Source organism: Solanum pennellii, chromosome 4 (assembly GCF_001406875.1).
Source record: "Solanum pennellii chromosome 4, SPENNV200".
Taxonomy (NCBI): Eukaryota; Viridiplantae; Streptophyta; class Magnoliopsida; order Solanales; family Solanaceae; genus Solanum; species Solanum pennellii.
This window is the reverse complement of record NC_028640.1, coordinates 66,615,809-66,629,237: the sequence shown is the minus strand read 5'-3', so window position 1 is coordinate 66,629,237 and position 13,429 is coordinate 66,615,809. Positions and strand designations below refer to the sequence as shown.

At 32.3% G+C, this 13,429-nt stretch overlaps 1 protein-coding gene and 1 pseudogene across 1 annotated transcript; one reads left to right on the top strand and one right to left on the bottom strand.

Moving 5' to 3' along the window:
• Positions 1-249: 249 nt before the first annotated feature.
• LOC107016959 lies at positions 250-6,330 on the top strand (annotated as a pseudogene).
• A 647-nt stretch (positions 6,331-6,977) lies between these two features.
• On the bottom strand, positions 6,978-7,846 carry LOC107017349. The gene has a single exon (XM_015217601.2). The coding sequence runs from the start codon at positions 7,786-7,788 to the stop codon at positions 7,168-7,170; it is 621 nt and encodes a 206-aa protein (XP_015073087.1). The 5' UTR covers positions 7,789-7,846; the 3' UTR covers positions 6,978-7,167.
• Between the last annotated feature and the right edge of the window lie 5,583 nt (positions 7,847-13,429).

Below are 13,429 nucleotides of genomic sequence, written 5' to 3'. Positions count from 1 at the left end.
GTAGAAACTGCAGCAAAGAAACAAGATTTAGCTTTGGATTTTCGTGTCTTCTTTTCCTTGTGGGCCCTAATCTGAGCCATAGTTGGATTCGTAGTCTTCCTCGATAACCTCCCACAAATCACTAGCCTCCAAATAAACTTGCATTTTCACTGCACAGGCTTGATAGTTTTCTCCATCGAAAACTGATGGAGCCATAGCAGAAAAAGAGTTTGCATTCTCCATTGTTTTAATGGTGTTTGCAAAGAATTTATGGATAAACACTCAGAAAAACCTTGTAAGTCTCACACAAGTCCCTTAAATAGAGGGCTATGATACCAATGTTATTAATTTAACTGAAATGAATTGAAATCTGAAGAATAATCTTTATTGAACTTCAAGCTAATTAAAGAACTAGGGGGCAATACAACTAACACAGTACATGGACTACTAAAAGACTGGTAACATGCCTCTAAACTAGTAACAACTATAACTAGTTAATAGGATAACGACTAAAAGAAAATTGATCTCCTAATAATCAGCTGAAGTCTCTAACCCATTCAAAGCAGATCCTGAAACACGTAACAACGAATATGGTTGGGATATGTTGAGTTGGTGGTGTTGGTAAGACAACACTGACTGAGAAAATAAGAGCAAGGAAGAAACAAGATAGGTGGTTCAATGATGTTGTCATGGTAACTGTCAGTCAACAACAAGACTTCAAAAGAATTCAGGGTAAGATATTCTTGGGAGGATGCCCTTAAACAATTACGTGATGCAAAAAACAAGAAATATTCTTGGAGTGCACATAAATGTGTATAAAATTCTGAGGCTAAGCTCTGATCACTTGGAAAGTGATGAAGCCGGCTACCTCTTTTTGCTTTGTTCTTTGTTCAAGGAAGATAGTGATATTTGGACTGAAGAATTACTTAGATATGTAATGAGACTTGGCATATTTTCAGAAATAGAAAATTTTGAAAATGCGAGAAATAGAGTGTGCCTTCTATTAGAAACACTGAAAGGTTGTTTCTTGTTATCCCAAGGTTCAGAAAAAGATTATGTCAAAATACATGATGTGGTTCGAGATGTGGCTATATATATTGCGCCAGAAGAAGAGCATATCTTTATGGTAAGTCATAATGTGAACTCGGAAGAGTTCCCAAGAAGAATTATTATGAGCATTTCAGTCACATGTCAATTGTTGCAAATAAATTTGATGAGCTTCCTAAACCAATCTTTTGCCCAAAACTGAAGCTTCTAATGTTAAAACTCTGTTTTGAAAAGCCATTCAAATTACCAAACGATTTTTTTATGGCATGAGTAAACTCAATGTTTGAGCATGAGGGGAGACTAATATAAGGAGTCAATTCTGACTCTTCCAGGATCCATTCAGAGGTTTTCAAGTCTGAGGACGTTGTGTCTGAGTAAATTAAGGTTGAATGACATATCCATCATAGGGGAACTTGTCACTTTAGAAATTCTCGGCGTCAAGGATTCTCAGTCAGAGGAGTTGCCAGTGGAGATAGGAAAATTAACAAATCTAATTTTGTTAGAGCTGTGGAATTATAAGCAAGTAGAACTTGAAAGGATTTCACCAGGTGTCTTATCAAGACTAGTACGATTGGAGGAACTACATATGGTGGGAGTAGCACATTTTAGTTACTCCACCTTAAGCGAGCTGGAATCCTTATCGAGATTGACTGCACTGACATTAAGTAAATGTTCCGGAGATGTGATCTACAGTAACTTGGGCCTTTCCTCCAAGTTGACATGTTACGCTCTTACATTGGGTAGAGCTTACAGGACGACTTCAACCATAGATGATTACGACAAGAAATTTCTTCAGAGGTCACTGAGTTGGGTGATCGGATCTGCCACAAGCTTAGGAAGAGCGAACTTGTATATTCAACTGGCAAGGGCTCCAAGAATGTGCTGACAGAGTTGCAGCTGGTTGAATTTCAGATTGTGAAATATCTCTGCCTGGATGATTGTGATTCATTGACACATTTATTAAAGATCCAATGTCAGAATAATATTCCATTCCCCGAACTCAAAAGACTGGAGGTAAGCCGTTGCCGTGGTCTACAGTATGCTTTTTGTGTGTCCTTGGCTGGAGGGAGTTGGACTGTAGTTTCCCCTAATGATGAGGAAGAGGAGATCTCACGGAGGACTCGTGAAGTAATCAAGTTCCCTAATTTATATGAGTTGGACCTTCATTCTCTTGAATGCCTCACTCACTTTTGCAGTGACAATGTTGAGGGCATTGAGTTCCCTCCGTTACGGCAAATGAATTTCTTTGAGTTACCAGAGTTTCAAAATTTCTTGCCTACAACCAACAACTCCATCACTCACTCAAATCCTCTTTTTGATGAAAATATATTGTTCTACTGCTCTATGTGATCTATCATTTCAACAACAAAAAATGATAACTAATTTATAAATTTGCAGGTTTCTTGTCTCAGTCTGGAAGAGCTATCTATCGATGGAGCTAATAGCATAAGTGCTTTATAACCTCACCAACTTCCAATAGCCTACTTCAGCAAACTTGAATCATTGTATGTATCAAATTGTGGAAAATTGAGAAACATTATGTCTCCATCAGTGTCTAGAGGTGTTTTTAATCTCCGAATACTAAAGATAGATGGTTGTCAATCAATGGAAGAAGTGATCACAGAAGAGGAACAACAAGGAGAAGAAATCATGACTAATGAGCCCTTATTTCCCTTGTTGCAAGAGTTGAGGCTTCAAAGTTTGCCGTGGCTTGGGCATTTCTTTATGACGAAGCATGCTCTTGAATTTCCATTTCTCAGAGAAGTGACTATTCATGACTGTCGTGAAATGGAGACGTTTGTCCAACAAGGATTTGTGAGTCTCGAAAGGGTGAACATCAATTCTAAGGTTTATCTTGTGCCTCTAGTTGTACAACTAACTAGTTTCTGGGAACATGCATTGCACGTTGATCTCTATTTTTTACTTAAAGTTTGTATTACAAAATAATGAATCGAAAAGACTTTTTAATTGAGAGTTATATCACTTCAAAATATATTTATGGTTACAAAAACAAAGGAAGTTGATCAATTATTTCTACTAACTTTGAGTTAGTTTCATTCATGTTTAATTTTCTTTATAGAGTGTGTTGGGTTTTAAAAGGTGTGAATGGAAAATGAAGAGTTGCTATTTTTATGAATATTTGTGACTTTGATGAAAAGTTGTGACTTTTATAAAACGTGGTGACCTCTCCGAAAGATTTAACTTTTCCAAAGGTTTCTGACCTTTCCGGTAAGGCACAATAAGAACTTTTTCACACTAACCTTTATTTTCTATAGATTGAGGGATTTTCTCTAATTTTAAGAACATAATTTTTCTGGACTTCTTCTACTACTACTAAATCTAGTATTCAAAGTGTACTTTACTGTCGTTGAGTGATTTGCTTACACTGTGGTTTTAGATACCGATACACTGGTGAGCAAGATCATTATATCCTGGGAGGATATATTCTGTTAACATCGGGTACTTGAGGGAAATAATTTTCTTAAGGGGACAATGTGTATTCAGTGGACTTGATTTTCTTTTTTTGAGAAAAATATTTTTATATTGTTTGCAATCAGTTTTTGATTCTATTTTCTCTAGTCTTAATTTTCTAGTTTTGAAAATACTCTTTAAACTTTGTTGTATCTTTACCAAACTCTTCAAAGTTTTGTTCTAAGTATCTTATGAATGCAAGATGAACAACATAGTGAAATGGACACTATGTGACAAAATATTATGCTAGATATCAGCTTTATATAAGCACTTCATTCACCCTAACATGCCAACAACAATATGTTTCCATGAAGTTGTACAACAATAGCATATTTAATTAATTCATTGACTATCTACTTGTACCAATATCCATTGTGAAAGTTGAGTTATATTTAAGAACAAAAATATTCATCTTCTGCTAAGTTATTGGAACTACTAATACATACCTCTTTAGTTTATGACAAGCATGTTTAAATCATATTCAATTCTAATTAAATATTTAGTAATCCTAAATATTAACAGAGTTTTTATTTATACAAATATAAACATTCACAAAAAATAGGTGAATTTAATTTAAAATAATATAGTAATGTCAAGTGAATTCTCTGCTACAGAATGAACGTAAACTATTTCCTAGGAATGTACATAATACCATATTCTTTCCTTAGCTAGCACCTCATGTACATATAGTTATATTGCTTTCCTCTTAAAATGAGATACCAAGTTATTCTCCACTCTGTTGCTCGGATTCTCCAAAATGCACTACTTTTGAACTATCCGACATGCACCCATCGAATATTTGAAGAGACCGAGTAACATAGATTCTTCATACCTTGTCTATTATATTGTATTAGAGTCAGGTTCATCCTTGTTTGAGCTAGCTCTCGCTCCATTGGTTGGAAAATGGAATGGTGTGTACTTGGTCAATCATTCACTCGTTGAGCTAGCTTTTGGGGTTTGACTTAGGTTATATCTTTACAATTTTTATATCAAACTCTCCAATACTGTCTTTACTGATATTTCTTCGTACGTTTGCAGGTTTCTTTTCCCAGCCTGGAAGAGCTACGTATCAATGGCGCTAACAGCATAAGTGATCTATACTCTTACCAACTTCCAACTGCCCACTTCAGCAAACTTGAAATATTGAATGTAAAGGAGTGTGCTAAATTGAGAAACTTGATGTCTCCGTCAGTGGCCAGAGGTGCTTTGAATCTCCGAATACTAGAGATAAAAGACTGCCAATCAATGGAAGAAGTGATCACAGAAGAGGAACAACAAGGAGAAGATATGACTAACGAGTTTTTTTTTCCCCTGTTGGAAGATCTGGAGCTTAAAGGACTGCCTAAGCTGCGGCATTTCTTTCTGACGAAACGTGGTCTTGAATTTCCATTTCTAAGAGTAGTGAGGATTCATGACTGCCCGGAAATGAAGACGTTTGTCCAACACGGATCTGTGAGTACACCGTGTCTCAAAAGGGTGAACAATGACAATGAGGTGAAAGTAGATGATCTCAATAAAACGATGTTCAATTCTAAGGTTCGTCTTCTGCCACTAGCTGTATTACTGATTGCTATACATATTTGTGTCATGCATTAATAAACCCCTGGTATACTGCTCTCTTAGCGTTTTAACAAGCAAATAGTAGTAGTAATCTTCAGATAGTTATTTGTCACCTGATAAAATGTATCTATGTTAACGGAGGTAACAAACATATGTGAATCTACATTATTGTAATCTAAGGGCTCAGATGAACCTAATAGCTTTTGCGCAGCGGCTTTTTATCTGTATTATTAATAACTAGAGATTTCCTTGTATATTAACTTGATGACATTGGACATATCTATAAATTTCAAATTCCGAATCTGATTCTCATTCTAAATTCTTCTTTCATTATATGTTGATTTATTTTCTCATGTCATTCTACTTCATCCCTTCAATGTTCGCAGGTTTCTTGTCACAACCTTGAAGATCTAACTATCCATTGGGCTAACAGCATAGCTGTTCTATGCTCTTACCAACTTCCAACTGCCTACTTCAGCAAACTTGTAATATTAGAAGTAAGGAATTGTGGAAAATTGAGAAACTTGATGTCTCCATCGGTGGCCAGAGGTGCTCTGAATCTCCGAATACTAAATATAGCAGGCTGCCAATCAATGGAAGAAGTGATCACAGTAGAAGAACAACAAGGAAAAGAAATTATGACTAATGAGCCCGTATTTCCCCCCGATTGGAAGAGCTGCTTCTTGGAGGGCTACGTAAGTTGAGGCATTTCTTTCTCACGAAGCATGTTCTTAAATTTCCATTTCTTAGAGAAGTGAAGATTGACGACTGCCCTGGAATGAAGACGTTTGTACGTCAGGAAATATCTGTGAGTAATCTGGTTCTCAAATGAGCTGAAAGTAGATGATCTCAATAAATGGACACAACAGAGGTTCATTTCTAAAGCAAGTGATGGTGATGAATCTGAAGTTCCTGATGACAACGAATCAGGAGCTAGTGAGTCTCGAAAGGGTGAACCTTGATTTGGGATCAAGTCATAACAGAAGCTAGTGATGTCTATGAATCCGAAGCTAGCTAGGAAGGTGATAGGTATTCGATGAAATGGTTGAAGTTAGCTCGAACTTCACCTGATATCTATAGCGATGTTTGTTGATATTATGAATGAAGAGGAGGAGCTTGAAGAAGTGGTACAAGCCTAGACTAGCAGCGTATTACATTTTTTCAGGCCCTTTTGATATCTTATTAATCAACCGCTAGTAACATGCTCGTGATGGAGGTATCAAGAGAAAGGGGATCTATATTATAATTCATGCAACAGTTTTTGCAAAGAGACAATTCGTATTTGTATCAGAAATTTCTTTAGTTAGAAATTCTTTGATCCGCGGAGGGTGTTAAACATTCCACATAAATTGAGGAACTTTTCTGTTTGATTTTTGAAAAAGGGTCAAAACTATCTCAAACTATTCGAAATATATAGAGCAAATATACCTTTTAACTATGTTTTGGTTCAAAACTATCCTTCCCATCTTACTATTGGATCACTTTCTAGCCTTCCATTTAACAGAAGAAGATGTGGCACTAACAGAATAAGATGTGGCATTAACGAAATAAAATGTGGCACTCAATGCGTAAATTATAATGCCACGTAGAAATCCACCTAAGCACACCCACCCTACCCACAAAATGATCCAATCTCCCCCTTTCACTTCCACCATCAACTCTACAAACAATAATTTTGCCCCAACATTCGCCCATCCCCGCCACACCTTTCCTCTCTTCTCCTTCGTTACCGCACTCCAAAAACCATTGGATGTCACATCTTATTCCGTTAAATGGAAGGGCAGAAGTGATCCAATAGTAGGACAGGAAAGGTAGTTTTGTATCAAATAAAATTGAAGGATATATTTACTCTATTTCAAATAGTTAAAGGGTAGTTTTGACATTTTTACTTCTTTTTTTTTATAGCATTAATATTTCACTTTGAAAAACTAACATGATATATATATAAATGAATAAATATTGCTTTGTACAGCCTTAAAGACAATTACAATTTTGAGATTTTGCTGAGAATTAATGCAAAATCAACCTTTAATTCTAAAATTAAAAGGAAAACAAAAGGAATAAATTAAAAAGAGTCTAATTATATCACAATTTAACAAAAAAAAAAAACTATTCTTTCTCTCTCCATTCCAATCCAATCAATCTACAAGGTGAATACCTAATCTTATATTCAGAAATAGTATCTAATTTAGGTGACCATACTTGCCCTTTTGCACCAACCAATTGTTCGTAATGCTTCCTCAACTCAGGTGTGCTACACAAAAAACTAGGGCTCGTACTACTAGTAGATCCACAATCCTCATCTTCCTCCTTATTTCCTCTTTGAAGTAACTTGATCATAAACTCCGGCGCGACTTTAATCAAAACCCTACCATTTGATCCCTTTATATATTCAAAAGCAGGATTTTTGAAGTTAACATGACCTCTTTTGTTATTATTATTGCTATTATTACTACCTAAGGTAGCTAGAGAAGAAGCCGAAAGCACTTTGTTTGTGAAGGAATCAAGTGGAAGAACAAAGTACGTATCGTTATTTTTTAACTTATCGTCGATACCTAACGATGGAATTGGTTGACCAATGAAAAATGAGTCCGCATGACATACCATGCAATCGGGGTACTCAAACATTATCTCCCCAGCTAGCTTTTTTCCGATCACCATCCTCGTCGTTCCATCGTGAAATATAACCTTGATTGTCAATAGATTTGATGTGTAACATCCATTGCCCATTTTTGGAGGAATTGATAAATAAATATATGGATCGAAGGAGGAAATTTATTTTTATTTTTGTGTGTGTGAGTTTGGAAAATGGTTTTGTTTTTGTTTATATATATAGATTGAAGTTTGAAAAAGTAAGGTTGACTTTGAAGGAGTCATAGAAAATTAATTAAAGGAGTTTTGGTATTAATTTTTTATTTTTTTATTTTTTGCCTAAGTTTCAAAATGACTTAAGGGGTAGGTCGGTGGTCACTGGTCAGTAACGTCGGCTGTCAAGTTATCGAACTTAAATTTTGTGACTGTGATCCGTATAATGCCTTGATATTTAGCTTGTATTTTGCGTGTGTGAGAAAAAAGTAATAACTTAAATATATATATACATTTCGTGCTTCTTTTTTAGAAAAATAAAAAATTAAAAGTCAATTAATATAGATTTTATAATAAAAATTATTTATATTAATCGTTCTTTCTTAAAAAAATTATAAAGTCCAAAATGAATATATAAAAATAAACCAAAGGAAGTACACCTCTCATTGTGTTTTAAAAATTGAGGGTTCAGAGGGGATTTTGTTTTTTGGCCCTCAATCTTGTCACGCATCTTTTCAATATTTTATATGATCTATGCATTATTGTAGCTTATCATAATATTATTTATGTAATATTTAAATATAAGAATTCTATTATTGATTTTTTTATTGAAGTTCACACTTAAAATTAAAATATTTAATTATGTAATTCTAATTAAGGATTTGATCGTAGAGAATACTATTTTAAGTTTCAAGAGTCTTCCCGAATGTAAACCGTGGGAATCTTTGAGACAATATTAATTTAATGTTAATGTTTGTAATATTATTATTATTTTTAATGCTGTGTGAAGTACATTTTTTTAATTAATTGTTTTATCATCATGTATTATTCAAATAAAAAATGAGTTCATCAATAATGAGAAATACAGAGTTATCACACTCCATCGTACCAGATATAGAAACATGAAATGCTCTAACAAGACAATGGGCAACTTGATTTTCATTGATTTCTTAATAACAGACAAAAAAAAAAATGAGTGATTGTTGAAAATTCGTTAGGTAACATTATTATTATTGTTATTACTGTCGTTCTTATCATCATCATTATTATTGTTATTATTATTATTATTCTTATTATTATTATTTAGAATCCACTAGTTTTGTCTTTTTAAATTACACAGGAAATTATTAGTTTTGAGAAGGGATTACATTTATTCGTTAATATCTCTTACATTTCAAACTTTAAAAAATATGTCACACAATGGTAGTCTAAATATAACATTTATAGATTTTTTCTTATTTCAATTTGGATTGGAGTCAATACATAACTACTGTATTTACCCTAAATTAGAAAAACATGACTAAGAATTAGGAAACATAAAATAAAAGGATTTTATATATAGAATCAACTATGGATATCGAAAAATCTTTACACAAGTACGACAAAAATACAGAACTCTATAATATATGAAAATTGATAAATGATTTATTTTCTTGAATAATTTATCAATGGTCGATATTTTCCATTAAATTAGCACCTAAATATTTGTCATGTCCAACTTGTATATTATAACATGGAACACCTTTTCAAAAACAACTTATGTGAGTGTATAAGACTTGACAAAAGGAAAGCCCATAATTTTTTTATCTTACTTTTTACATTAGTGAAAGAAAAAATACACATAATACATAAGAGTTTTAATATAACGTACAACTATATTGAATAGTTTACTTAAAAAAAATGTAACCTAACAGACACGTCTTCTTACAATAAATACTAAGATAAATTAGTTCAAATAAATTAGTCCAAGGTATAGGAAATCATCAAGAATTAACAGCAAAACTTTTTAATTTTGTCTATTTTTATTATTTTATATTATATTATATTACATATAATATATGACACGTGACAATTTAATGTGTGAATTTTTTTTTTAATTTTATAAAAAAGGTTGGAATAGGGTTGGTGTTGATAAGAAAACATCATGTATTCTTTCAATCAATGACTAATAAAACATTTTTCTTGTAACAGTTCATATAATAGGCTAATTAATTAATTTTATACTAATTTCCATATATATAAGACAAAAGATTAGGCTGCTATTACATTGAAAAAAATTGTTTAACTTTCCTCGTTTTTCATTTTCCATTATAAAAATCGTGGCGTGTCCTATCGGCAAAATGAGATGTATTTATACTTACATATATTTTATTTATCTTTCCTAAGGGTATGGTTCAATTTCAACGTGACGTGATCATATTCATTTTGATTTAAGGATAGCTTGATATATTATTAATATTTTGTTTGACATATTTTCTTAATCAATATATAATTTAGTTTTCGCATTAGTTATACAACTAGTCGTGTATTTAAGTGTGTAACCATGAATTTTCATGTATTAATAATGCAATACAAATGGTTTCTCCACATGCATTCGTTTGATTAGAGATGTCACCCCTAAAATTTCTCTCATAACATTTCTCATTTTCCAACTAAAGTGTTACATTTTTGTTATAAATAAATATTTTCTATTAAAGTTATACAAGGTTTGTTATTACTAATATATTAAACTAAATAGTGTAAATAACTGATATCAACCTAATTAATAGCAAATTACTAATACTTAATGTGGAAATAAGTAGAAGTAAAAGGGTTCAATTGAAAGTATAGCACTCCCTCTGGTCTATATTGAATAAATTACTGAAACCTTTTTTTTTTACAGTCCATAATACGTAAATTAATCAAAATTCGAGAAAATTGTTAGCGTATTTTTTCTTCAGATTTATGTTCCTTTTTTTTTAATTACGATGCTTAACTGATTTATATTTTTCTACGAGAATAACTTAGAACTAATTAAAAAGTCAAACAAAATTGTGGTGGAAAATAACTTTATCAAACTACCACATTTCTCATCAAAACATTAAAGCGCTAGATAATTTTTTTCATGAATCGTTTCATTAATGAGTTGATAATAATTTCATTTCAATTATAAATATTTATACAAATTACCTTTAATGTAGCTTTTAAGCTAATCTAAAGATCAATACTTAGAACTTGTAGCTAAGGAATAAAAAATTAGAAGGAATTCTCAATTGACTGAGTATACACAGGACATATTCATGAATCATGGCTTAGATTTACATCCTATGTATACATACATAATTATTAATTATTTAAACTTTTTATATGGTCAATTGACATGTGATTGATTATGTTTCACGTAGCTAGAGAGTTTGCCCCACTAATTGTATAGACCCAAAGTTTTCAAAAAGCCATTTTATAGCATCATATGTGCAAGTTGCTAAAATCCAACTCTTATTTCCACAATTTGATCCAAAACTAGTTATTGCAGATAATGATGTTTATCTGCCAAAACTTTTTGTGGTGTTACTTTTGGCCAAGTCCACATGACCTTGCCTTTTCACGACGAAAAAGATCGTGCGTTTTTCTTTATTTTAATTTATTTGTCTAATTTTAATGTGATATAATTGTAAAAAGTTAAAAAAAATAAATCTGATAATATTATATTAAAGATATATAAAATATATCAACATCATGTTATTTAGTTTTATAGTATTAAATATGCCTTGTTGGAAATTGCAACTTACAATCAAAAAGTTTGATCAAAACCAAAGAAACATTATTCCTCAAAATAAACTAAAAGAATAAGATAAATAAATTAAAACACATAAATAATATCATTTAAACATATTAGGTTTGATTTATGATGAGGTTGCCTTTAGATAGAAATAAGTATTCATGTGGGGTCCACTGCATATATTTCTAGGAAAGTTAATGTCATTTTTAGAATGAGGAAAACCTAGACATCTAATTTAACCAAATAAAAAAAATAGGCATCATGCTCACTAGCTAGTAAATTTTGGATGTTCATTTTGATAATATGAATATCCCCTTCTTGCATAAGAATATGGATGGGGAAAATTTGGGAAGAACACATAACACTACAAGAAAAACACCCTCTAAGGAAGGGAAATCTAGTCCTAAAAAGTAAAACTCTGATCCCAAATAGTCTATTGCGACAAGGAAATGCTGGTCGCCACCCGTCCTAATAGACCTTTCGCAAAAGGTCAATTGCGACGGGCTCCTTTAACTGGTCCTTAAATGCTTTTACAGACGGTCGCAAAGCTGGTCGCAAAACTAATTTTAGAGACCATGAATCTCATCCCAAATAGTGGATTTTCTTCTTAAAAACTAGTTATTTTCTGGTCGCTAATTCCCTTAAACGACGAGAAGCTACTTCGTCATAGATCACTTTTTTGGCGACTAGTAGCTATCACATCCTAAATTGACTTTTAGCGACAAGAAGTTGTCTCATCCTAGATGAACTTTTAGGGAGAGCAATATTTTTTGTCTCTAATTTACCGCCAATATCTCTTACACTTCACATTACAAAATTGAAAAAAAAAGTATCAATAAACATAAGATTGCTAAAAAAAACTCTAAAACAGAAGGCATTAATATAAATTTAAAAATTGGGTCACATCCCATGATGTTAATTTCAATATTTTCTTAAAAAAAAGTTTTAACTTATCAACATTTCAAGCTAGACTATTATATCAAGTCTTGCATAACTTCCATAGAAAAATAATAACAACCTTTTGCTTCATCTAAACTTGCATCTTGACTTGTAACTTTAATCTTCAAAATCTACAGGTACAAAATTGTTCAAAAGACCATAAGTAATTATGTTTATAGAGGCAATTACGAAAGGAACTAGTAGCAGCATGATAGAGGTTTGATTTTCGATAATATTAATCCTACAAGGGTATTCAGTACAGTTATTTCTGAAATCTAAAACGTCCTATCAGAACTTTCAAGTTTAAAACGTCCTATAAGAACTTCAAGTCTAAAATTTCAAATTTGAACCAATTTCGTTCATGATTGAAATTTGTTATGGTCTCCTCATAATCGTAGAGTTTCCTATCAGAACTTCAACTGTCAATTTAGTAGTGTATCACAAGTCTAAATCGTCTATAATTTTCAAATTTATAGGTTTTGGTGTAGAAGGTTGGGAGACGAAAATAGATTGCATTCGATACTGTATCACAAGTCTAAAAGGTCTACAGGTTGGATTCACAGTGATTGCATTAAATCCTAGAGAACTATTGAATGCATTCACAAGACCTCTATAACAATATACATTGAATTGAACTTTACAAGCTACACCTTGAAAATATGCCTTAAAAGAGCTCTCATAACAGTATACACAAAACGTTTCAACAACATTAAGGGTGTGTTTGGTATGAAGGAAAATGTTTTCCATGGAAAATGTTTTCCTAGAAAATGTTTTCCTGGAAAACAAGTAGATTTTGGACTCATTTTCTCATGTTTGGTTGGTGAGTAGAAAATATTTTTTGAAAATGACTTTTAGTGTTTGATTTATGAATAAAAAATATTTTTGAGGAACATCTTTTATTTTTACTAGAGTAGAAAATAATTTATGAAATTTAAAATATTTTTTAAAAATAATTTTTTTTGGGGTGGGGTGGTGGGGGTGGGGGTAGTGAGGGGAGGCAGGAGGAGGGGGTAGGAGTGAAAAAATAAAAATTTGAAGTTGATAGTATTTTTAAAAAGCAAAATTAATTTTTTTGGGGGGTTAGGGGTG